Source organism: Salvelinus fontinalis, chromosome 19, assembly GCF_029448725.1.
Source record: "Salvelinus fontinalis isolate EN_2023a chromosome 19, ASM2944872v1, whole genome shotgun sequence".
In the NCBI taxonomy this organism is placed as follows: Eukaryota; Metazoa; Chordata; class Actinopteri; order Salmoniformes; family Salmonidae; genus Salvelinus; species Salvelinus fontinalis.
The window spans coordinates 17,288,419-17,316,380 of NC_074683.1; the positions used below are offsets into that span (position 1 = coordinate 17,288,419).

At 41.4% G+C, this 27,962-nt stretch overlaps 1 protein-coding gene across 10 annotated transcripts in view; it reads right to left on the reverse strand.

Moving 5' to 3' along the window:
• Positions 1–9,011: 9,011 nt before the first annotated feature.
• Positions 9,012–27,962, reverse strand: part of nalcn (sodium leak channel, non-selective) — a 272,502-nt gene continuing 253,551 nt past the window's right edge. For 9 of the 10 annotated variants that reach the window (XM_055870947.1, XM_055870942.1, XM_055870946.1 and 6 more), the window contains 13 exons: positions 27,084–27,190; positions 26,103–26,177; positions 25,833–25,952; positions 25,555–25,623; positions 25,131–25,279; positions 24,531–24,624; positions 17,344–17,476; positions 15,538–15,653; positions 15,098–15,255; positions 14,664–14,814; positions 12,414–12,560; positions 12,070–12,181; positions 9,012–11,831 (listed from right to left, as the gene is read on the reverse strand). In XM_055870947.1, coding sequence (XP_055726922.1) covers positions 11,689–11,831; positions 12,070–12,181; positions 12,414–12,560; positions 14,664–14,814; positions 15,098–15,255; positions 15,538–15,653; positions 17,344–17,476; positions 24,531–24,624; positions 25,131–25,279; positions 25,555–25,623; positions 25,833–25,952; positions 26,103–26,177; positions 27,084–27,190 — 1,574 coding nt within the window. In that variant the 3' untranslated portion in view covers positions 9,012–11,688. The remainder of the gene's footprint in view (positions 11,832–12,069; positions 12,182–12,413; positions 12,561–14,663; positions 14,815–15,097; positions 15,256–15,537; positions 15,654–17,343; positions 17,477–24,530; positions 24,625–25,130; positions 25,280–25,554; positions 25,624–25,832; positions 25,953–26,102; positions 26,178–27,083; positions 27,191–27,962) is intronic. The other variant, XM_055870944.1, reaches the window with a different exon arrangement.

The window sequence follows — 27,962 nt, forward strand, 5'->3', positions numbered from 1 at the left end:
ATCTTGGGCAAAGAATCCTTTCTTGGGTCTAATCGTCTTTTGGTCGAAAGCTGTCCTCTTGCCATGTGGAAATGCCAACTGCGTTCGGCATGAATTGGAAACCGGCGCTTCAAAGTGTCTCAGAAATAAATGTCCCAAAATGCGCACTAAACGGATATAAATTGCTATAAAACGGTTTAAATTAACTACCTTATGATGTTTTTAACTCCTATAACGAGTAAAAACATGACCTGAGAAATATTACTGGCTACACTAATGCTTGGAAAAAGAGCAGGTCGGTGTCCACCGCGCGCCCGACGCAGCTGGAAAAGAGTTCCTACCTACAGGTTTTTTTCATTTATAGTGGCTGTGATTGCTCAATCGATACCATTCAAATCGTCATCACGTAAAGGCATCCAGGGGAAGACGTAAGCAGTGTCCGTATCCTGATAGCGTTCACAGTGGCCTTTAAACTGACTCCAGATCAGGGGCCAAAATGTGTGAAATCTGACTCCATGTCAGGGAAATTGCTGTAGAATGAGTTCTGTTCCAACGCCTATAGAAACTAGAGAGTGTTTTCTATCCAATAATAGTAATAATATGCATATTGTACGAGCAAGAATTTAGTAGGAAGCCGTTTAATCTGTAATGCAATTATGCTAATGAGAAAACAGCACCCCCTGTAGTCGCAAGAAGTTAACTACCTTATGATGTTTCTAACACCTATAACGAGTAAAAAGATGACCGACGCTATATTACTGGCTAAACCAAAGGCTTGGAAAAAGGCCAGTCAGATATCCTTCTTGCGTTGAGCGCAGTGTCCAAAGGAACGCTACTTCCGGTATTTGGTGATTTATAGAGCCAATGATTGCGCAATCGACTCCATTCAAATTGTCACCACTTACTGACATCTAGAGGAAGGCGTGGGCAGTGTTTGTATCTCATAGGATTTACAGAGACTTTTAAAACTGATCTGGAACCAGAGGCCAAGATGTCTAAATCTCACACACTGGGAGGAAAAGTGCTGTAGAATGAGTTCTGTTTCACTCAGAGACATAATTCAAACGCCTATAGAAACTAGAGAGTGTTTTCTATCCAATAATAACAATAATATGCATATTGTACGAGCAAGAATTGAGTACTAGGCAGTTTAATCTGTAGAGAAAATTATGCTAATGCGAAACAGCACCCCCTATAGTTGCAAGAAGTGTTAACGGTGGAAATAAGTCCCAGACATTATTGTGTGTTATCCTCAATGGAAATAAGTCCCAGACGTTATTATGTGTTATCCTCGATGATTTAACAGTGGAAATAAGTCCCAGACTTTATTGTGTGTTATCCTCCATGATTTAACAGTGGAAATAAGTACCAGACTTTATTGTGTGTTATCCTCAATGGAAATAAGTTACAGACTTTATTGTGTGTTATCCTCCATAATTTAACATTGGAAATAAGTCCCAGACTTGATTGTGTGTTATCCTCGATGATTTAACAATGGAAATAAGTCCCAGACTTTATTTTGTGTCATCCTCCATGATTTAACAATGGAAATAAGTTCGATTTTATTGTGTGTTATCCTCCATGATTTAACAGTGGAAATAAGTCCCAGACTGTATTGTCTGTTGATTTAACAGTGGAAATAAGTTCCAGACGTTATTGTGTGTTATCCTCGATGATTTAACAGTGGAAATAAGTCCCAGACTTTATTGTGTGTTATCCTCGATGATTTAACAGTGGAAATAAGTTCCAGACTTTATTGTGTGTTATCCTCCATGATTTAACAATATAAATAAGCCCCAGACTTTATTGTGTGTTATCCTCCATGATTTAACAGTGGAAATAAGTCCCAGACTTTATTGTGTGTTATCCTCAATGATTTAACAATATAAATAAGTCCCAGACTTTGTGTGTTATCCTCCATGATTTAACAGTGGAAATAAGTCCCAGACTTTATTGTGTGTTATCCTCAATGGAAATAAGTTCCAGACTTTATTGTGTGTTATCCTCAATGATTTAACAATGGAAATAAGTCCCAGACGTTATTGTGTGTTATCCTCGATGATTTAACAATGGAAATAAGTCCCAGACTTTATTTTGTGTCATCCTCCATGATTTAACAATGGAAATAAGTTCGATTTTATTGTGTGTTATCCTCCATGATTTAACAGTGGAAATAAGTCCCAGACTGTATTGTCTGTTGATTTAACAGTGGAAATAAGTTCCAGACGTTATTGTGTGTTATCCTCCATGATTTAACAGTGGAAATAAGTCCCAGACTTTATTGTGTGTTATCCTCCATGATTTAACAATATAAATAAATCCCAGACTTTATTGTGTGTTATCCTCCATGATTTAACAGTGGAAATAAGTCCCAGACTTTATTGTGTGTTATCCTCCATGATTTAACAGTGGAAATAAGTCCCAGACTTTATTGTGTGTTATCCTCAATGATTTAACAATGGAAATAAGTTCCAGACTTTATTGTGTGTTATCCTCGATGTTTTAACAGTGGAAATAAGTCCCAGACTGTATTGTCTGTTATCCTGCATGATTTAACAGTGGAAATAAGTCCCAGACTGTATTGTCTGTTATCCTGCATGATTTAACAGTGGAAATAAGTCCCAGACGTTATTGTGTGTTATCCTTGATGATTTAACAGTGGAAATAAGTCCCAGACTTTATTGTGTGTTTGTCACGACTTCCGCCGAAGTCGGCCCTTCTCCTTGTTCGGGTGGTGTTCGGCGGTCGACGTCACCGGCTTTCTAGTCGCCATCGATCCACTTTTCAGTTTTGTTTTGTTTTGTCTGTATTATCCACACCTGTTTTCAATTTCCCCATCATGTTCCCTATTTAACCCTCTTGCTTTCATTTCTGTTTGTCCGTGATTGTTTGTTACGTTAGTGGTTGTTGTTATTTCTGTTTTTTCCCTTTGTGGATTTTTTGCTGTGATTTTGAGTAAACGTTTTAGGTTTCGCTCAAACACCTGTGTCCTGCATTTGACTCTGCTACTTCGCTGCACACAACCCTGACAGTGTTATCCTCCATGATTTAACAATATAAATAAGTCCCAGACTTTATTGTGTGTTATCCTCCATGATTTAACAGTGGAAATAAGTCCCAGACTTTATTCTGTGTTATCCTCCATGATTTAACAGTGGAAATAAGTCCCAGACTTTATTGTGTGTTATCCTCAATGATTTAACAATGGAAATAAGTTCCAGACTTTATTGTGTGTTATCCTCAATGGAAATAAGTCCTACACTGTATTGTGTGTTATCCTCCATGATTTAACAGTGTAAATAAGTCCCAGACTTTATTGTGTGTTATCCTCCATGATTGAACAGTGGAAATAAGTATCAGACTTTGCGTGTTATCCTCAATGGAAATAAGTCCCAGACTGTATTGTGTATAGAGATGAATGTTACAAGTATTAACAGTGTTTCTTATGTCGTTAATATACAAGGTGAACAATAATGGACCCAAAATGTAACCCTGAGGAATACCTTTTTGAATTTCAAATTTAACCCCATCTGTCAAGATGGCCTGAGTTCTTTTGCTAAGATAAATCTGAAACCATAAACGGGCTGTATATCCCAGGCCTATTCTTGATAACTTCTTTAGCAAAACAGAATGATCAACATTGTCAAATGCCTTCGACAGGTCAATTAACAAGGCAGCACAGCTCTTTTTAGCATCCAAGGCATTGACAAGATCATTAACAACTAGCGTGGTTGCTATGCCCAGGTGTAACGTCTGCTTCCAACTCACACTCTCAAACACATAGATCCCCTGAACTCAGCTCACTCTCCAGATCCCAATCACCTGAATTCTGATCACCTGTATGTCATTATCACACACTATTTAGTTCAGTTCTTTGCACCCCATCATTGTGAGGTATTGTTTGTTATGATACTTATGAGGGAATTTATATGTTTAAGGTAATGACTAAAGAGTTCCACCCTTAAACATAATTATTAGATTATGTAACATGTATAATGAATAATTAAACAAACATAACTATTAGTAATTATTAGATTCTGTAACATGTATCTTGAATAATTAGAGTGATAAACTTAAAGTCCAATAAGGTTTGGTCGAGACAAGTAGAAATGTGTGTGTGTGACTAAGAAAACACAGAGAACAATTAAACTATGCATGACCTGACCTGGTTAGAACTCTAAAAAACTTACGGCAGAAAAGGGAGTCCTGTCAATGTCCCTCTAATCTAGGGAGGGAGGGAATGGAATGGAACTGCCAGCTTGATAGTGATATACGAGGCATGTGGACTGTGGGGAAATATACAGCCCACCTACTGTTTGTGTGTCTGTGTGTGTGTGTGATCCCCCTACTGTTTGTGTGTCTGTATGTGCGTGTAATAGGTCGGGGGTGGGAGTTATAAAAAAACATGTCTTTGCATTTTTGGACTTCAGAACGTTCTCTGAAAAAAACGTACGGACCTTTTGCATAAGCTGAGTCTTTGCCTAATTATTATTAAACCCAGGGTCTTACAAACCTCGAGGATTGGTCAAAGCTTAAATAATTGTTTAGTTATCATTGGGATTGAAAATTCTCGTGACAGATACACATTTATTTTTTCCTATTCCCTGCATGTACTTTTGCCTATCGGATTTCCTGTCACCAACCGCTTGTCTGATCTCCCGGGCTACGTTACTAGCCTTTTCCTTGCCTGTACTGTTGCCTTTTTGGACCCCCTGTGTATGACCTTCTGCCTGCCCCTGGACCCAGCTACCTGCCTCCTCCTGTGGTCCTAAACACCTCCTGCGCTTGAAACCAGCTCTGTCTCCCTTCGTATTTATTACACCAGGCCTAAACCCTGATTTGTTTATATTAAAAATACAATTATCAGATAAAAAGGAACGAAGTTGTACATTAACCAAGGATTCAAGAATCTTAGCTAAAGAAGGTAGTCTTGAAAAGGGGCGATAGTTGTCAACATCATTTTTATCCCCACCCTTATAGAGTGGCAGCACATACGCTGATTTCCATGCTTTTGGAATACTTCCTGATAACAATGTTAAATAAAAACATGTGAGCTACTGAGCCAGCAATAAAGGGAGCTGCACACTCCAGCAGAACAGGTTCCAAATGATCAGCCCCTGTGGATTTTTTTCTCTAATTTTAGCAAAGCATCCAGGACTTTTTTTTATCAGTGAATTTCCCCCAAATAAATCTCCTGACCAGCATTTTCAGTATCATTCAATAGATTTCCACCATCAACATCCAAACTACTCTTTTCAAGAGCTGCCTTTTGAAATACATTTAAGTATATAGCCCCAAAGATAAAATGGTGATTAATGGATTTAATGATATCAATTTTGTCAATACTAGGGCCAGAATCTGGCGGTGAGAAAAGGAGACACAACCCGTCAGTGTACATTCCGCTAGTTTATTAACATAATAATCAGATTTAGCTTTTTTAACTAGTTTTACACACATGTTTATCAATCGCCTAAAAGACTGCCAGCCTGGGCCCGAGTCTGGGAATCTAGCTTTGGCTCAGGCAGCATCTCTGTTGTGTATGAGTTCAGATAGCTCTGGATGGAACCAAGGACAATCATAATTTAATCCTCAGTTTTTTTAAAGGGAGCATGTACTGTATATCTACAACACAATTGAAAACATTTCAGAAGTGGTTCAGAGACAACTCTGGGTCAGGTATAGATACAGTACAATCAAAGTCACCAAAATAAAGGTCGCAAAAAAAGGCCTGTTCATTGAAATGTTTAAAATTCTTCTTGTTGATAAAACGAGGTTTGGATCTAGGCATCTGTATATCCCTGAAACATACAATGGGACAGTGGTCAGTAATATCCAAAGCAAATACCCCACTCCCAGCATATTTCTCTGGAATATGTGTAAATATGAGGTCAATCAAAGTTGATTTCGTAGGGTCCTTTAAGTTTGGACGAGTAGGCTTTGTAATCAGCTGGGACAAATTTAGATTAGTACAAAAATCCTTTAAACAGTCAGCAATCCTGCGTTCCCCATGCAATATTAAAATCTCCAGCAATCAACACCTCTGGGGTAGTAAAAATGGCAATTAAATCAGTGAGTTTGTTTAGTACACACTTCTTGGCGGAGGGTGGACAATAGATTCCTATAACTGTTATTTTTGAGTTTGAAGAGTGAAGACTTAAACTGAAGACTTAAAGGCAACAATTGAAATTGTTAAGGACTGGAGGTCGCCTTCAACAGAGACACAGAAAGAAGAATCTTTGTAAAAAAAATAGCAATACCACACAGTCCACAGTCCAGGGTTTTATCAGTTAACCAGGTTTCAGATAAAATACAAATATCAGGGTTTGCCTGAGAGGCCCAGATCTTGACATGATCGATTTGAGATAATACTGAATGTTAAGATGTAAAAATGTCAAACCTTTTCCGCATTTAAAATCACACCTAGTTTCAATTTAAGTCAGATTACTTTGAGATTTCAGAACAGGAGACTTATACCTATTAGGAAAAGAAAACAAAGTAGGAATATCAATGACATTTCTCCGGGGAGCACCATTAGGCATGTCACCACGTTCAGGTACAACATGTGGATCTCTCACAGTGACCAAAGAGGAGATAGGAAACACTGACTTAAATGTAATGCTAATATTGTCCTCACATCATACTGTGATCATACTGTCATCGTTGTTCGGAAAGATAATATAACATAAAAACAACACAAGACAATGTAAGATAACACAAACCAACACAGTCACAGTGGATAACCATACGGTCACCATCGGTTAGTTAGACTGCATTTAACCCTGTACCCAACAAAATATGACATGACAAAAAAATACACAACACATCTCTGTCAGGACTACAGCGTTGACTGCATTACACAGGACAGCACAGCACACCAAGGCGCTCGCCACCCGTTTCAATAACTCTGCAGTTGAAACAGCTAGTAGTACACCATCCACCCAGCAGATGGCACTGTCATCTAAGGAAATAGCAGGGAACATGCTACAGTCTATACTGCAGTGTTTGGCTGCAGACGTGTTCTGAAAACCGTTAAAAGAGCATCCGCATTCTCAATTATCCCCCTAGCTAACCAAATCAATGGTCTTCTCCCTCACAACAAGATGCTTACCATCCAGATACATGACAAGAGATTAGGTGAATAGGGCCCATGAACCAAAACACGCTTGCATCATGAGAAGGAAGTCATGTTGGCCTTCATCCAGATACCTAGTGAAAAGTACCCTAATCTCAAATCAACCCAAAGCCCCCACCATCTAGATTCTAGATGCAAGGCACCTATGGAGATCTGACAGGATTGGATAGGCATCCGTAACATGGCAAATATTCCAGCTGTCCTATCAGAGGGCAAGATGGAGCTGCCACCATATTTCTTACACCTATCAAATCCTCTCAGATCTACACAAGTACCTAGGGGGGAGATACTAGAGGCTGATTTGGGATTCAGAGGTTAGAGTGCAATGATATATTGGTATACAAAATGCTAGGCTAAGAAAGCTGAATAATGGATTGATTGATTTTATTAGATTAATGCTATAAAAAAAACATTTTTAAAAGCTCATCCTGTGCGTCTGCCGGCAGGCTCGGACAATAGCAATGATAGGAGCATGCTGCGTGAATGGACAATGAAACATAGCCGTGGGATTTAGGGGTGCTGAGGGCGCTGCAGGACGCTCGGATAAATAAACGTTTAAAAAAATCTTTGTTTCACTGAACATGCCATACAAATAAAGGCAGTTTAATTCATATGAAGAGTGCCTTAGTCCTCCTTTCTATGTGATGATCATTTACCCCTTTTACCAAAGAGCACATTCTATCTACAAAGACCTGTCTACCCTAGCAGTGCTGCCCCTTCTTATTTTTTTTTTATATAAGAATATAAGATACTTCATAAAGTGGTAGGTATTAATGGCACTGAGCGTACAAAACATTAATATTGAATTGCACCCCCTTTTACCCTCAGAACAGCCTCAATTTGTCAGGGCATGGACTACAAGATGCCAAAAGTGTTCCACAGGGATGCTGGCCCATTGTGACTCTAATGCTTCCTACAGTTGTGTCGAATTGGCTGGATGTCCTTTGGGTGGTGGACCATTCTTGATTACACACAGGAAACTGTTGAGTGTGGAAAACCCAGCCGTGTTGCAGTTCTTGACACACTCAAACCGGTGAGCTTGGCACCTACTACTTTGGATTTTAAATTATACAAAATGCAGAATGTCAGCTTTAATTTGAGGGTATTTTCATCCATATTGGGTTAGCAGTTTTTGTGCATATTCCTCCCATTTCAGAGAACCAAAAGTATTGGGCCAAAATCACATATCTGTATTAAAGTAGTGAAAAGTTTAGTATTTGGTCCCATATTCCTAGCACGCAATGATTACATCAAGTTTGTGACTCTACAAACATGATGGATGCATTTGCTGTTTGTTTTGGTTGTGTTTCATATTATTTTGTGCCCAATAGAAATGAATGGTAAATATGTATTGTGTCATTTTGGAGTAACAGGAATAGAATATGTTTCTACACTTCTACATTAATATGGATGCTATCATGGTTATAGATGATCCTGAATTAATAATGATGTTTGAGAAAGCTACAGAAGCACAAATATCATACCCCCCAAAAATATTGAAAAAATATTATTATTTACAAATAAAATGACATAATACATAATTTACAATTTCTGGTGGGTAAGAGCGTTGGGCCAGTAACCGAAAGGTAGAAAAATGTCGTTCTGCCCCTGAGCAAGGCTGTCAACCCACCGTTCCCCGGGCGCCAATGACGTGGATGTCGATTATGGCAGCCCCCCCGCACCTCTCTGATTCAAAGGGGTTGGGTTAAATGCGGAAGACACATTTCAGTTGAATGCATTCAGTTGTACAACTGACTAGGTATCCCCCTTTTTCTATGTACATAAAGTGCTGTCATTTCAAAACGGTTCACCCGATATGGATGAAATTACTTGTATCATTTCAAATCCAAAGTGCTGAAGTAGAGAGCCAAAACAACAAAACATGTCACTGTCCCAATACTTTTGGAGCTCACTGTTGGTGCCAAAAGGCCTTTATTTGAAATTATGCAATACTGTACAAACAAACCAAAATGGATTTATATGCTATAGTTAATAAAATATATCAGATATTTTTGCCCACACAATTCCACACATAAATTAATTGAATCTGAAAGAACATTCACACTCATGTACCAACATATTTCCTTTCACCCTTTAATTATAACTATTTTCATTTGGGTTGTTCTACGACAGAACAAGAAACCAGGATTCGAATAGAATTAAGTGGTTATAAGCAAAGTGACAGTAAGTGTACAATGAAACACTGGAGACTGGGAGAGACACAGGCACAATTCCCAAAGACAACAGGAGAATCACAATGAATTATAGCTATAAAGTTCAAGCATTTCAATCATCATATTTCATCAATTAAATTAGCAACAAAATACAATTAATATGTATCCATTGTTTTGGTGTGGTATTGTATAGCTATGTTGTAATAAAATAATCTCTCACGACGATATAATAGCAAGATGACACCATGTCCTGTAGCTTGTAGACTTGATCATTTATATGACTCTCATTTTGTATTTCCCGATAAACAATCCCTGACATTCACAACTAAAAGGACAGTGATGCTAATCAAAGGTTGTTGTGACAGGGTACCACAGAGGTTCTGTTTAATGGACCCTATAAAAACTCCCTGCATAGAAAAACTTCAACGTGGAAAAGTACAGATGTCAATGGGACTCTAAAATCAGTGGTTCCAAAACTTTGCATTGAGGCATTGACCCTTTTTGATGTTCTTGTGAGCCACCAAACCAGGGGAGAACGACTGCCCCCCTCACATTGAAGCCACAAAGTTCAAGGCCGACAGCGATACTGCAGGCATTGTTTGCAGAAAACAGGATCTCCACTTACAGTGAATGGGAAAAGTGCAATCTTTGTGAAGACAATCATGGTACCAAAAATTGCTTCTATTACACCAGATGTGTGTCCTTTGAACCAATTGTTTTTAAAATCGCACACAGAAGAAGTTATAAGGACAAATGACCCCCACGATGAAATCGGGAAGGGAGGAATCTGGATCTGTCTCTGTCTGTTAGTATGTTTGTTACACGCAAACAGCACTGGCTAGATTTGGACAAAATTTATTGAATGATGCGTCTTGCCATAGAGATCAGTAATTTACAAAATTACACTGATTGGCCAGATGGTGGCGCTATAACAGGCAATTGAAAATGCCATCTTTGAATGGTCACACCGCTAACCCCATTTGACCTAAAGTCAGGAAATTCGGGACATAGGTCCCTCTCCTCACAAGGAAAAAATTTGCCTCAGGGAGCCATAAGGTCTGCCGTGACGGATTTTCCTCAATTTAGAATTTTGTGGAAAGAAACATAAAACGCTACTCCTCTGGCACCGAATGACCGATCTGCACGAAACATGATCTTCAAACGCTACTCCTCTGGCATCGAATGACCGATCTGCACGAAACTTGATATGTGGTATCGTTGGGAAAAGGTCTCTCAACGCATTCCTTTCCAGACTAGTACCTAAAACATCGCAGCCGCTATTGACCAATAAACATTCACACGGGCGTGGTCTGGCACATAAATGCATTTAAATCAGTTAAGGATATCCGTATCGTAACAATATTTGGTACACATGTTGCAAACACTGTTTAAACTCAACATATGCAAGAACAATCATATCGACTACACGGTGTTGCAATAACAGGTACATGTTGATATCGCTTGATCTGTTTGACTAAGTGATTCAATTTGGCACCCATGCTCAGGGATATGAGTCTAGCTTACCCATACGATTTATCAGACACCACTGGCCCGAGTTTGACTAAACTTGGGTGAATGATGCGTCTTGCTACATAGATTCGCCATTTCCAAAATTACACTGATTGGCCAAAGGGTGCACTATAGTAATCAACTGTACGTGCATTAGTCACACACAAAATCTCAGATACCACTTGCCCGATTTTGATGAAACTTGGGTGAATGATGAGACTTGCCATACAGATCCATCATTTACAAAATTACACGGATTGGCCCAAGGGGGACGCTGCATCATTCGTTTATTGTTGCCTCGATTTAGTTGCAAATTGCAGCCTGCAGTACCCCGGTCGGACTTTAACCTGAGATACTCAATGAGAGGGGGAAGCACTGAGCTAGCCTGCAATGTCACTTCCTGGAGTAGCTCAAACTGCGTATGTTATGTCTTCTTTAGACGCCATCTTAACTAACTTTTTTGGCTTCAAATGGGCTATTGAGTCTTCACATAGGAATTAATGGTGTCATGGGATTGGCTTTGTACATTCATATACAGCCTTTAAACCAAACAGCTAAAGCGTTGTTTCTAACAATCAACGTTCTTGAAATGGCCTTAACTGCAAACCAAGAGACATTTTCCTGTGTCCACAAGCCGTCATTTTGAGAAAAAAAAAATGATCCTAACGTCCCGCAGATGTAAGATGGCTGCTGATGGAGAGACTTGTGAGGAGGATGTCCACACTGTTACTTCCCCGATCAGTCAAGTATGAATGGGATATGCTTGAAAAAAACATTTCAAGAAAAGTTTCAACCACCAGAGTACTGTATTGACACCGAGTGCTCTGAGCTATAGTTGTCTATCCTAGTTCTCGTTCGATATGTGAGCGTGGTTGAATCTTCTGAGTTTCCCCTTTAAATATCTATGAGGTCATCACCACTCTCGTCACTCTCAACGGTCAGCTGACGCGTCCACCATTTCTTGACCTCTGACCCCGAGGAGGCTTCGTCACTCACAGGGTTCATCTTACACACCATGGACTTGACACTGGTACGACCTGGACAGATAGAGAGAGAAGAGATTTGGCTCATGGAAAAACAATATGCGAGAATCTGTTGGCATACAGCATTGCTCCAATGTTATTTTTTCTAGATTCCTAGGCTTTAGTCACGCAGATGACATGGTTCGACACACATTGACAATGGTCAGTCACATTGGTTTCGTGAGCACAGAGTTGATCTTTGTTGACACTGCACACACACATCAGCGCACACACACACACACACGTGACTGACCTGCAGGTAGTCTCCACTGTCCCAGTTTCCTCTGAGGGCGTTCTGAGGAGTCCTGTCTGTATCCCCCACGGTCTGACAGAGTAGGACTCAGCATCTGTTGGAGACCACTCAACTACAGGTAGGTAGGTGTAGAAAAGTTTTATAGTACATGTATGAAGCATTCTATAATTTCCTGTTAAGAGCATTCACCCCAAAAATTGTACTGCAAGTTTCTTACCTGGCATATGTGTACCTACTACAGACTGTACAGAAAACCTTACCATCTTATCCATCTTGCTGGTGTGAGGTGTGTGGTTCAATTAATGTCTGTGAGCGCGTGTGTGTGTGTGGGTGCGCGTGTGTACCTCTGGCTGTGTTGAATGGTCCTGGTTAGCGTTGATGTCCTCACTAGGCAGGGTGGTCTGTATGCTGGGGGGGTTGAGGAAGCGACTGAGCTCCTGCTGCTGGCTCTCTCTCAGGCTGTGGATGATGCTGCACGACTGCTGCTGCTTCTGTAGCAGGAGAGACGGGGAGAGTGAGTCCTCAAAGGACACTATGCAGCATAGAACAAAGCACAAAAACGATGGAGCAGTGTATACAAACATGACTTCTGTGTATTCTGTCGGGGAAGTGACAGGGGAGTGGGTCCTCACAAAACTAAACAGAACAATTGGTTGTCTCAACATACAAAACTACACAATTGGCAGTTCCTTCAAGCATGACTGTTGCTGTTACTGTAGGAGAGAGAGTGCAGTGGGTCCTCACACACTGCTACTGTGCACAGCAGACTGTTTTGTTAAGCAGCGAGTCCTCACAAAACACCTTACATCACAAAGCAGTAAGTCCACAAGAACAATCAACCCCCCCTGGTGTGTGTTTGTGTGTGTATATACAGTTGAAGTCGGAAGTTTACATACACCTTAGCCAAATACATTTAAACTCAGTTTTTCACAATTCCTGACATTTAATCCTAGTAAAAATTCCCTGTTTTAGGTCAGTTAGGATCACCACTTTATTTTAAGAATGTGAAATGTCAGAATAATAGTAGAGAATGATTTATTTGAGCTGTTATTTCTTTCATCACATTCCCAGTGGGTCAAAAGCTTACATACACTCAATTAGTATTTGGTAGCATTGCCTTTAAATTGTTTAACTTGGGTCAAACGTTTTGGGTAGTCCCACAATAAGTTGGGTGAATTTTGGCCCATTCCTCCTGACAGAGCTGTTGTAACTGAGTCAGGTTTGTAGGCCTCCTTGCTCGCAAATGCTTTTTTAGTTCTGCCCACAAATTTTCTATAAGGATTGAGGTTAGGACTTTGTTATGGCCACTCCAATATCTTGACTTTGTTGTCCTTAAGCCATTTTGCCACAACTTTGGAAGTATGCTTGGTGTCATTGTCCATTTGGAAGACCCATTTGCGACCAAGCTTTAACTTCCTGACTGATGTCTTGAGATGTTGCTTCAATATATCCACATAATTTTCCTACCTCATGATGCCATCTATTTTGTGAAGTGCACCAGTCCCTCCTGCAACAAAGCAGCCCACAACATGATGCTGCCACCCCCATGCTTCACGGTTTGGATGGTGTTCTTTGGCTTGCAAGTCTCCACCTTTTTTCTCCAAACATAACGATGGTTATTATGGCCAACAGTTCTATTGTTGTTTCATAAGACCAGAAGACATTTCTCCAAAAAGTACAATCTTTGTCCCCATGTGCAGTTGCAAACTGTAGTCTGGCTTTTTTTATGGCGGTTTTGGAGCAGTGGCTTCTTCCTTGCTGAGCGGCCTTTCAGGTTATGTCGATATAGGACTGGTTTTACTGTGGATATAGATACTTTTGTACCTGTTTCATCCAGCATCTTCACAAGGTCTTTTGCTGTTGTTCTGGGATTGATTTGCACTTTTTGCACCAAAGTACGTTCATCTCTAGGAGACAGAACGCGTCTCCTTTCTGAGCAGTATTACGCCTGGAAATTGCTCCCAAGGATGAACCAGATTTGTGGAGGTCTACAATTTTTTTTCTGAGGGCTTGGCTGATTTCCTTTGATTTTCCCATGATGTCAAGCAAAGAGGCACTGAGTTTGAAGGTAGGCCTTGAAATACATCCACAGGTACACCTCCAATTCACTCAAATTATGCCAATTAGCCTATCAGAAGCTGCTGAAGCCATGACACCATTTTCTGGAATTTTCCAAGCTGTTTAAAGGCACAGTCAACTTAGTGTATGTAAACTTCTGACCTACTGGATTTGTGATTTCACTCATAAGTGAAATAATCTGTCTGTAAAAAATTATAATATATACTGTATATACACAGTATGAGTCAAACGTTTGGACACACCTACTCATTCCAGGGTTTTTCTTTATTTTTACTATTTCCTACATTGTAGAATAATAGTGAAGACATTAAAACTATGAAATAACACATATGGAATCATATAGTAACCAAAAAAGTGTTACTACATGATCCCCCACCCAAAGCACATCCAGCCAACTGGACACAACTATGGAAAGCATTGGAGTCAACATGGGCCAGCATCCCTGTGGAATGGGGGGGGGGGGGGGGGGGTGCAAGTCAATAAAGTATGGTGTTCTTAATGTTTGGGCCTCTTACAGCACGGATGCGTTTGAGGCACTTCTTGAGCCACATGCGTATGGTCTGCTTGGCCACCTCTTCTTCTATGGTGTACTCCAGCTGCTCTCTAGCCAGCAGCTCCTCCAGCTGTAGAGACTTCCTAATATCCACTGAGCGGTATGACAACATACTGCAGAAACACAGGGGGCACATGGCAGAGAAAGAATGGTCGAAGATTGAATAGATGAGCACTCTATACTAACTGTGGCCTAAAATACATCCTAATAAACAACAACTATGTCATGTTTTACAAGGACTAAACAGGTCTACAGCACAATATGAAAACACACTGTGGGAAACAATACAGCCCCCCCCACACACAAAAAAACTATATTAGGATTAAGCATGTGTGCTTAGTGTTGTCACCTGTGCACGTTGTGGAAAGTGTGTCTATGTGTGCGTGCTGTTGTCACCTGAGCACGTCGTGGAAGGTGACGTCCCCTCCGTTGTGCAGCCTCTCCATCTCATAGCACATGTGTTTGAACAGCAGCTTGTCCTTATCCAGGTCGACCTCCAGCCTGCCCCTCAGCAGACGCAGCAGGAACTTCACCCGCGATGTTGGGATCACTCCCTGAGAGAGAGTGGATAAAGGTCACCCCACCTGTCCAGACTTTTCTCTCCCTCCGTCCCTCCGGCTCTTCTCCACTTCCAACCCTTGCGTCTCCACATGGTTCCTTCCCTATCATATCAGTTGGTTTTTCCCGCTCTCGCTGTATCTCTCCTTTCTCTCACTCTCCCTCCATCCATCTCTCCAGCTTTCCTTCACCTCCCCACAAGGTTCCCCCTCTCTCTCTCTCTCTCTCTCTCTCTCTCTCTCTCTCTCTCTCTCTCTCTCTCTCTCTCTCTCTCTCACCTCTCTCTTGTCATCCACATTGTTCCAGATAATCTGAAAGTGTCGGAGGTCGTTGTAGCTCAGTAGCTGGTCCTCCTCAGTGGAGTAGAAGAGAGAGAAGTTCTCCACGATGATGGCTGCAAAACACACACATTTCTGGGGTGATCTCACCTGTCTGAACATTTCAATGTAGTATACTTACATCCAGCAGATATGTCTGGGACACAACAATGACATCTCATGCAATAGTTATTTACATCTAGAATTTGCTACCATACTGCCTTTTACGGCTTAAAAACTGAAGAGATGGCTCCAGTTATGTTTTCTGATTTTGATTCATCACCTTTGTTACAGGATTTGGCTTATCCATTTATATTTCGAAGTTGGACGCTAGCACGTGGGGCGCACTGACTGGTGTCACCTCGTTAGTCAGTATATATTATACCTGTTCTGGTTGGTCATCTCGTAAGTGGAAAGATGCTTTACCTGTGCTGGCCCAGGTGCTATTGAAGAGTGTCTGGCTCAGTGCTCCAGTGGTCTTGAGAAACGTGGAGAGTTAACACCTTTTAGTTGGCTCTCCAAATTGGATTTCTAGACCAACAATCATTTTATATGATCTTCCCTGTTTTTGTTTTGTTCCACTTTTTGGTTTGCTTCCTGTCTAAGTTTGGTGTGGTTTTTTCTTTTGTTTGCCTCTTTTTGGGCAAATTTTAGTGGGCGCTCTTTTAGATCCCAGTTGCTGCTAGTCAACTTTCAGTGGACACCCCCATGAGTGTCTTTCAGCACCCCTCTTAAAACCCATTTTGGTTATTGTCAGCACCCCTCTTAAAACCCATTTTGGTTATTGTCAGCACCCCTCTTAAAACCCATTTTGGTTATTGTCAGCACCCCTCTTAAAACTCATTTTGGTTATTGTCAGTGACCCTTTGTTAGTTCTCTAGCATCAATTCTTGCTTTTTCCTTTCTGGGGAACAACACCTTTCATGGCATATTCTCCAACTAGCATTGGAGTGGTCGAAGAACCATACGTGGGCTTCGCTAATGGCGCCTGCAATTACATGTTTATAGCCTTCAGTAAATGGATTGTGAATGATAGGTGACTGGTGAAATGTTATACATAGTCATTTCCCTACAACACTATCAGCATCAAGCACTATAGGCATCTAAGGGACAAGTTGCTCAATCAGACACAGTCCATAAAACCACAAAGATATATATATATATATATATATATATATATATATATATATATATATATATATATATATATATATATATATATATATATATATGCCAGATCATATTCAGGGGGAGATGGATAGCTAGAGTTGATGTTGGCTCACTTCCTAAACTCCCCTGAAATTCATTTAGGCTGTGCCAATGTCCTTACTCACACACACACACACACACACACACACACACACACACACACACACACACACACACACACACACACACACACACACACACACACACACACACACACACACACACACAGACACACAGACACACAGACACACAGACACACAGGTGGACGCAGATTTCTGCATGGCAAGGTTTGATGATGAGGTCAGTAATAACAGTGCTAAACTGTCACGGGGAGAGATTAAACCGTTTATTGCGCTTCATGAGACAGTCACACGCGTCTCGTACCACAGGAAATGAAATATGGGCCTGAACGATGATACAGGAAATTGTCCTTGCGTGAGTGGCTTACGCACACGCACGCTCGCACACGCACGCTCGCACACACACCCCATGTGGAAAAGCTTAATTCAAATGTTATAAAGTCAAGCTTATATGATTAGGGCACACACACACACTTACCCACGAGGAGGTTGAGCATGATGTAAGCAATGATGACATAGAAGGAGCAAAAGTAGATGAGTGCCCCTGCGTAGTTCCCACAGTCCGTCTCCCAGTAGCGATGCTTATCGGGGGTGCAGAACGGAGGCTGCACCTGAGGAGGGGAACATCCCAAACACGGTGTTATCAACATGAGGCCCCACACTACAACGTGAACCCACAGAAAGTATAGAAAATATATGTAATTATCTAATTACTCTGGGGCCAACGTCGTGACAATGTGCACGCAAGTCGCTTTGGATAACACTGTCTGCTAAATAGCATATATTATTATATTTACTGATCAAAAATATAAACGCAACATGTAAAGTGTTGGTCCCATGTTGGTCTCATGAGCTGGAATAAAAGGTGACCGAACTTATACTCACAAAAACCTTATTTCTCTCAACTTTTGTGCACAAATTTCTTTACATCCCTGTTAGTGAGCATTTCTCACGTATGGTGCCAGGTTGTTATCCTGGCACCACACGGCCAGGTTTCTGACCTCCTCCTTATAGGTTGTCTCATCTTTGTCGGCAAACTTAATGATGGTGTTGGAGTCGTGCCTGGCCAAGCAGTCATGAGTGAACAGGGAGTACCGAAGGGGACTGAGAACACACCCCTGAAGTGCCCCAGTGTTGAGGATCAGTGCGGCAGATGTGTTGTTACCTACCCTTAACACCTGGGGTGGCCTGTCAGGTAGTCCTGGATCCAGTTGCAGAGGAAGGTGTTTAGTCCCAGGATCCTTAGCTTAGTGATGAGCTTTGAGGGCACTATGGTATTGAACACTGAGCTGTAGTGAATGAATCACATTGCACGTCCTGGTAATCAGTCTGGCCCTGCGGCCTTGTGAATGTTGACCTAAAAGTCTTACTCACATCGGCTACGGAGAGCGTGATCACACAGCCGTGTGGACCAGCTGATGCTCTCAAGCATGTTTCAGTATTGCTTGCCTTGAAGTGAGCATAGAAGTTTTTTAGATTGTGTGGTAGGCTCATGTCACTGGGCAGCTCGCGGCTGTGCTTCCCTTTGTAGTCTGTAATAGTTTGCAAGTCCTGCCACATCCGACGAGCATCAGAGCCGGTGTAGTACAATTCAATCTTAGTCCTGTATTGATGCTTTGCCTGTTTGATGGTTCGTCGGAGGGCATAGCGGGGTGTCTTATAAGTGTCCGGGTTAGAGTCCTGCTCCTTGAAAGTGGCAGCTCTACCCTTTAGCTCAGCGCGAATGTTGCCTGTAATCCATGGCTTCTGGTTGGGGTACGTACGTACAGTCACTGTGGTGACGACGTCATCGATGCTCTTGATGATGAAGCCAGTGACATGGTGTACTCCTCAATGCCATCGGAAGAATCCCGAAACATATTCGCAGTCTACGCTAGCAAAACAGTCCTGTAGCTTAGCCTGTTGGGGATGGGGGCGCTGTTTAGACTATTTATGCTAATTGGGTAATTTTTGAAACGGCTTCCCACAAAATCCTTGATCGTACAATATGCATATTATTATTATTATTGGATAGAAAACAGTCTATAGTTTCTATAGGAGTTGAAATTTTGTCTCTAAGTGGAACAGAGCCCATTCTACAGCAATTTCCCTGACATGGAGTCAGATTTGAGAAATGTTGGCCACTTTTCTGAAGTCAGTTAAAAGGGCACTGTCGTTGCTATGACTATACGGACACTTCTTACGTCTTCCCCTGGATGCCTTTACGTGATGACGATTCCAATGGGGTCGATTGCGCGTTCACAGGCACTACAAATGAAAAAAACCTTTAGCTAGCAAGTCTTTTTTTGCTGCGTAACGCGCGTGGAAGACACCGACCCTCTCCTGTTCCAAGCGTTAGTTTAGCCTGTTATATTTCTCCGGTCATCTTTTCACTCGTTATAGGAGTTACAAACATCATAAAGTAGTTAATTTAAAGCGTTTTATAGCAATTTATATCCGTTTAGTGCGATTTTGGGACATTTATTTTTGCAACGATGTGAAAAGTTGGGCACGCTTTTCAGTTCATCCCGAACGCAGTTGACATTTCCACATGGCAAGAGGACAGCTTTCCACCAAAAGACGATTTCTCCCAAGAAAGGATCCTTTGCCCAAGATACTGATGGAAGAACAGCTCAAGGTAGGACATTTTTATTATGATAAATCGTGTTTCTGTCGAAACATTTTAGTGGCTTAGGACGCCATGTTTTTTGACGTAGCTTCGCTTGGCGCAAACTGTATTGAAAAGTAAGGATAAATTAAAAAATGTAATAACGCAATTGTATTAAGAATTAAATTGTCTATCAATCCCTGTCCACCCTATATTTTTTAGTCACGTTTATGAGTATTTATGTATAAGAGTAGATCACTGTCTAAGTGGCGCAAGGACATTTTCTTTACCAGCTTGTCTACATTTCACATTGTCTAACCATGATTTTGGTGGCTAAATATAAACATTTTCGATCAAACTGTATATGCATGTTGTAATGTGATGTTACAGGAGTGTCATCGGAAGAATTCTGAGAAGGTTAGTGAAAAAATTAATATCTTTTGGCGATGTTGACTTTTATCGCTCACTTTGGCTAGAATCAATGCTGGGCTGCTAATTGCTATGTGCTAAGCTAATATAACGATTTATTGTGTTTTCGCTGTAAGACACTTAGAAAATCTGAAATATTGTCTGTATTCACAGGATCTGTGTCTTTCGATTCGTGTATGCTGTGTATTTTTACGAAATGTTTGATGATTAGTAGTTAGGTAAACACGTTGCTCATTGTAATTATTCTAGTCCATTTGTGATGGTGGGTGCAATTGTAAACTATGCCATCTACCTGAAATATGCACTTTTTTCTAACAAAACCTATCCCATACCATAAATATGTTATCAGACTGTCATCTAATGAGTTTTTTTGTTGGTTAGGGGCTATAAATATCTTAGTTTAGCCGAATTGGTGATGGCTACTGGTGTTGGTGGACAAATAAAAGATGGTGGATTATGCTAATGTGTTTTTAGGTAATAGATGTACATCTTTACATATTGTGTCTTCCCTGTAAAACATTTTAAAAATCGGAAATGTTGACTGGATTCACAAGATCTGTGTCTTTCATTAGCTGTATTGGACTTTAATGTGTGAAAGTTAAATATTTAAAAAAAATATTTTTTTTGAATTTCGCGGCACTGGTTTTTCAGTGGGGGGGGGGGGGGGTGTGCCGCTAGCGCCACGCTGATCCTAGACAGGTTAGCATCAGCTTCATCTGATCACTTCGAGTCACTGGTGTTTCCTGCTTTAGTTTCAGGAATCAGGAAGATATAATTATTGTCAGATTTGCCAAATGGAGGGTGAGGGAGAGCTTTGTATGCGTCTCTGTGTGTGGAGTAAAGGTGGTCTTGAGTTTTTTTCCCTCTGTTTGCACATTTAACATGCTGGTAGAAATTAGGTAAAAAGGATTTAAGTTTCCCTGCATTAACGTCCCCGGCCACTAGGAGCTCCGCCTCTGGGTGAGCGTTTTCCTGTTTGCTTATGGCCTTATATTGCTCATTGAGTGCGGTTTTAGTGCAAGCATCGGTTTGTGGTGGTAAATAGACAGCTACAAAAAATATAGACAAAAACTCTGTAAATGGTGTGGTCTACAGCTTCTCATGAGATACTCTACCTCAGGTGAGCAAAACCTCGAGACTTCCTTAATATTAGATTTCGTGCACCAGCTAATGTTTACAAATATACACAGACCGCCACCCCTTGTCTTACCGGAGGCGGCTGTTGTATCTTGCCGATGCCGCGTAAACCCCGCCAGCTGTATGTTATTCATGTCGTCGTTTAGCCACGACTCGGTGAAACATAAGATATTACAGTTTTTTATGTCTCGTTGGCAGGATATTCATGATCGTAGCTCGTCTATTTTGTTATCCAATAATTGTACGTTGTCTAATAGGACTGATGGTAGAGGCAGATTACTCACTCCCCGTTGGATCCTTACAAGGCACCCCGACCTACGTCCCCGATATCTCTGTCTCTTTCTTATGCGAATTTCGGGGAAAGTCTGTCCTGATATCTAGAAGCTCTTTTCAGTCATAAGAGACAGTGGCAGAAACATTATGTAAAAAACAAGTTACAAATAACACAGAAAAACACCCACAATAGCACAATTGGTAGGAGGGACATAAGTTAGGTTACTTACATTGTGTCTACCAATGCCCCTGGGCTAATGTACATTTTCTAAAGTATTATGAGAAGTCAGCGACCCAATGGTAGGAATTAACTGAGTTGGGCCTGGGTAATTGGTAAATGATTGTCTCAACGCAGCCTTATAATGCTGTGAAAGGGTCCAGGAACCCAAATGATTTGGGTTATAAATCCTATTTATAAAACGTGTTTCGTTTCCAAAAGATATTGAAATTGTCAACAAAAGTGACACCCATTGAGCTGCAATAATCATGTATTCAGTTGTGAAGAGAAAGAATCCTGCTAAAGCGTTCAATGGCACAATTCAGAGAGGGCACAGGGCCAGATATGATGGGTCTTCAATTAGTGTCTGGCAGAGAGTCAATCAGTTCTTTAAAATCCAGTTTCAACTGTTCAGAGCTGCCCTTAATAATGTCATTAAAACCCACATGGACTACGATAGAATCAATTTCCATGCACTGGTGTAGAACATTCGGGAGCAGCTTAGTAATGACATTTACTCGAGCTACGGGATAGGACAGTGTTTTTGCACCAGGAACAGTGACATTTCTTAGCATGGAGCTGCCCAAAATCGCGCCTGGCGAGAAGGACGAGGAAATTCGCCCACTCCCACACTTCCCAGGACCCGGAGGACCTTTTAAGGACGGTCGAGATGCAGGATAACTTGAGCCCGTAGCTCCTGGCGCCTGGTGCAGGCCTCCGACAGATGGAGGAGCCCTACTTGATCCAGAGCAGGGACGGAAGGTTGCCGATGTCAACTTTGAAGTCGTAGTGGAAAGACACAGGTACCCAAGACACAGGTACCCCCAGCGACGAAGTCGCAGGAAGATCAGGCTCCAAAGTGGCAAAACTATAAATTGTTTGTATCCGCTCTCCTTGGGAATGTATCTTGCTTTGCGGGAGGCCGCTGTCTTCGGAATCCACGGCTCGTGACATGCGACCATCATTGATTGGCATGGTCCTCTTGCTGTGCTCCTTCGACTCCACTATCAGATGGGGGAGGAGAGGGAGCAGATGGCTCCCCTGGTGAACTTCGGGTAACACCGGCCAGTCAGACAACGGCAAACGTCAAGGCAGAGACTCCAACAAGCACGAACGCTGTCCAGCCAAAGGCGTAAAAAAGGTAAACATTCCACTCTACATTTTCCACAGTTTCTTACATAGATGGGTGACCTGCTTGATCAAGGAAGCCACTTCAATCCTATAATCCTCGGCAAGCAAACAATTACTGCATTGGAACTCCGAGTGATTCCGTTTTTCCCCCTAAACAAAGCACAGTAAATACAGCTCCTACATCGCTGGAACCGTTAATTTTCTTCTCCAGACAAAAAAGGCTCCATTGCAAAACTAATCTGGGACTAACTTTGTTAGCTTGATGGCTAGTAGCTTAGCTACTCTTATACATAAATACTCATAAACGTGACTAAAAAATATAGGGTGGACAGGGATTGATAGACAATTTAATTCTTAATACAATTGCGTTATTACATTTTTTAATTTATCCTTACTTTTCAATACAGTTTGCGCCAAGCGAAGCTACGTCAAAAAACATGGCGTCCTAAGCCACTAAAATGTTTCGACAGAAACACGATTTATCATAATAAAAATGTCCTACCTTGAGCTGTTCTTCCATCAGTATCTTGGGCAAAGGATCCTTTCTTGGGAGAAATCGTCTTTTGGTGGAAAGCTGTCCTCTTGCCATGTGGAAATGTCAACTGCGTTCGGGATGAACTGAAAAGCGTGCCCAACTTTTCACATCGTTGCAAAAATAAATGTCCCAAAATCGCACTAAACGGATATAAATTGCTATAAAACGCTTTAAATTAACTACCTTATGATGTTTTTAACTCCTATAACGAGTGAAAAGATGACCGGAGAAATATAACAGGCTAAACTAACGCTTGGAACAGGTGCGCGCCGGTGTCCTCTAGGCTCATGACGCAGCTCCCAAAGAATGACTAGCTTCAGGGTTTTTTCATTTGTAGGGCCTGTGAACGCGCAATCGACCCCGTTGGAATCGTCATCACGTAAAGGCATCCAGGGGAAGACGTAAGAAGTGTCCGTATAGTCATAGCAACGACAGTGCCCTTTTAAATGACTTCAGAAGAGTGGCCAACATTTCTCAAATCTGACTCCATGTCAGGGAAATTGCTGTAGAATGGGCTCTGTTCCACTTAGAGACAAAATTTCAACTCCTATAGAAACTATAGACTGTTTTCTATCCAATAATAATAATAATATGCATATTGTACGATCAAGGATTTTGTGGGAAGCCGTTTAAAAAATTAGCCAAATTAGCATAAATAGTCTAAACAGCGCCCCCATCCCCAACAGGTTAGCAGGCTTCAACCTGTCTGTTATGCGGGATGATGCTCTAGATCGACATGTACAACAGACAGCGTGTTCCAGTTCCCGCCAATATCCAGAAATTGAAGAGGAGTGGGACAACATTCAACAGCCTGATCAACTCTATGCGAAGGAGGTGTGCCGCTCTGCATGAGGCAAATGTTGGTCACACCAGATACTGACTGTTTTTTATATCGACGCCCCTACCTTTTTTTTAAGGTATGCATATCTGTGTTCCCAGTCATGTGACATCCATAGGTTAGGGCCTAATGAATTTATTTCAGTTGACTGATTTCCTTATATGAACTGTAACTCTGTAAAATCGTTGAAATTGTTGCATGTTGCGTTTATATTGTTCAGTGTACATTGTATTATATCTATATCGAGCAGACATATAAACTGAAAAAAAATAAAAAATAACTCTCGAGTCATGAACTTTGGTTTGTTTACTTGAAATAATACTGTAACAGTATATCCCTTTTTTCCGAAGAAGTCCATGTTGAGAAATGCCTCTTTTTCTACATGGTTACCATTTAGACCTGACTTTGTCCTGTGCTTTTTACGTATTACACTACGCTTTCTGTTTTGTAAGTCTTGACTAGTTTCCCTGAAGACGCTGCCGTGTACATATGAACAAATGAAATAGACCAGCTCTTACCATGCAGTCATGCATGATCTTATTCCAGTCTTCCCCAGTGACAATACGGAACAGAACCGTGATGGCCTTGCCTGCCGTGGAGAAGTTAGCATGCCTGTCATTGAGAAAAAAATGTAAACAAATAAAGTAGCTCACACACACACACACACACACACACACACACACACACACACACACACACACACACACACACACACACACACACACACACACACACACACACACTTTAGAGAGAACGAGTCAACGGTGTGGCTGCAGACTTCTCAAACTCCCACTATTTCTCCACTAGAGGAGGCTGTGATGGTACCACAAATCGAATAAGTGACACTTGCTCTTCACATCTCTACAGTCAATCAGAGAGCTAACCGTGTGGAAGATAGGATAAACGATGACGAGAAAGGAGAATGAGAGGGGAGCAGAGTCGGGGGAAATGAAAGGAGAGGAGAAAGGTAAAAAAGGAAGGAGGAAGACTAGGAGGAGTGGGAAGAAGAGTTGAAGTTAGGAAAGAGAAAGAGGACAAGGAATAAGTGTGAAAGAGGTAAAAAAAAAAAAAATGGGGGATAAAAACAGAAAGGAAAGAAAGGGGAATAAGCCACTCGCCTGTTGATGTTCTCTCCGTATTTGACGGTTCCGAATAGGACGACTCCAGCGAAGGCGTAGCAGAGGAGGAGGAGGAACATTCCCACGATGATGAAGAAGCTTTTATACATACTGACCACGACTGTCAGCAGTAGCATCTTCAGAGTCACCTACAGACAGATTATAGCAATAAAGAGACCGACCAGCGTGCAAAATGGTTACAGGAGTTTTGTTATCCCCTTTTTTAGCAACCAGCAACAACAACAAAAAAAACTGAGGTTGTAACAGATGGTTGTAATTTTAGTTATATGATGTATTCAACCAGAAAAACAGTTTACAACTCAAAATAGTTTTTTTGCCTGCTGGGCAAGCTAGGGAAAAAAATATTTTTTAACAGTTTCGTTCGGTAATAAATTCCATTAGGCTTACAGTGGGCTATACTTACATGCTTCCCACAGATGGTGAAGAACCTGAAGACGATCACACAGGTGCCCATCATGTAAGTATATGCATTCTGCAGGAGAACACTGTGATCAGCCATTTACTAATTATACACTAATCTTCACAATATATTTAGTCATAACTCGAAAGAAGTACAGAATAGTTGTTAGAGAATGCACTAGTTCCAGGAAAGAACACGTGTTGTAAAGAATAGCTTGTATATCTGTATTCATACTGTGTGTGTGTGTGTGTGTGTGTGTGTGTGTGTGTGTGTCCCCTCACCAGTAGAGCAAAGTGCAAGATTATCCAGATGACTCCCAGTATTGTCACCAGTAAATCGTAGCGGTTCCGTCTGCTCTGCCAGTACCCCGCCGGGGACATAGCTATGAACTTCATCGTCACCTGGTTACCACGACAACAAAATCCATTCGCATTGTAGTCACATTGCCTTTTATAATACTCTACATATGTCACACAGGGCAATCCTGCCTTGAGATCCATGTGCGTAGTATTCCATGCAAATGTCCCATTGACATGCACCCAGACTCTTACCTCTAACACAAAGATAATGGTGAAGACCACTGACATGGTAGCAAGTGGCATTGTTACCGGGTCATCTACGTCCCACTGAAACACACACATTTCACATAAAAGCTGATATTGAGCACAATCCAGCACCACTCTTAAATCTCCCTCTTTAAGCTCAACTTAATTGATAGTATATAGTGATGCACGGGTTGAAATTCATCGCGTTTATTGAGGCTAGTGTCACTTAAAATACACTGAGTGTACAAAACATTAGGAACACCGTCCTAATATTGAGATGCGCCCCCTTTTGCCCTCGGAACAGACTCAATTCGGTGGGTTAGGGACTCTACAAGGTGTTGAAAGCGTTCCACAGGGATGCTGGCCCATGTTGACTCCAATGCTTCCCACAGTTGTGCCAAGTTGGCTGGATGTCCTTTGGGTGGTGGACCATTCTTGATACACACGAGAAACTATTGACTGTGAAAAACCCAGCAGCGTTGCAGTTCTTGTTGCAAACCGGTGGGCCTGGCACCAAATACCATACCACGTTCAAAGGCAGTTTGATATTTTGTCTTGCCCATTCACCCTCTAAATGGCACACATACACAATCCATGTCTCAATGCTTAAACATTTAACCTGTCTCCTCCGCTTCATCTACACTGATTGAAGTGGATTTAACAAGTGACATCAATAAGGGATCATAGCTTTCACCTGGATTCATCTGGTCAGTCTATATCATGGAAAGAGCAGGTGTTCCTAATGTTTGCTACACTCAGTGTAGACGCCCCTTTTTTAAATTATTGATTCAAAATTTCAGTTTACTTCTTGAATTGACTGACTTCAACTTGAATTGATTGCAACCTTGATTTTCACTGTATTACATCGGGCCGAGGGGTCCGGGTCAATTCTGTGAAATTGCGGATGGGTGTGCTGCAGGTAAGAAAATAGCTGAGCAACACATCGCTAGTAGATAGAAAATGTATGTCTACATCAGACAGCCTCACCTTGACAGACAGCAGCACTGACTGGGCCAAAACCAGCACAGCGATACCCCGTTTGAAGAAGGGGTGCTGAGTGATGTCATACATCTTGGCACGGAACCCTGCATTCTCTGTCGGGGGGGGAGAGGAGTGAGGATCAACACCAGACCAGACCCAACCAGCAGGGTGAATCCCAATAGCCTAAATCCTTTCCTCATCACCTTTCCTTAGGAGATGATTATGATGTTTTCCACTATAGATGGAGCTCATTCTATAACTGTGTAACTGAATGTTTTCTAGACCCGAGCCACATTCAGTAAGCAAAACGTGGAACATTGCAGATAGACATGTCATGAATAAAACTGACATGCTTCCTTATTCTATGTCAGAGACGCATATTTACTCCACAGTGAGTATTTCTATCTCGACATTCCACAACATTGTGCCCTGCAGAACCCAAGTACCCCCAGCTATTTCACTGATACAATTAGTAAGAGAAAACATAAATCAGACAGATTGCCTATGTTTATGTTGGACTATAAGGTTGCTGGCACACACGCGCATGGCCATGCTTCCTGGCTCAGTCACACACGCATGCACACGAACAGGTGAGTATTTCTCGATGTGCGAGTCGGTGTGTGTCAGATTATGTCCTCCTTACATTACCCGTTTTTTTCTATCCAGTATCATAAATAACATCCTACGAGCGGCGACTTATCAACTTTTACAGCCAGCAATAATATTACTCGGAAACCAACAAAAATCTCAAAATTGGATTCAGGGCTGCAATGGGAAAAAAAATATTTCCAATCTTCTTGGAATAAGATCCACAGCTTGTCAGTACAGGTCTTATCTTAGTTAATTTAAAAATATGAGTCTCATACGCAGGGCCGGATTAAGAAA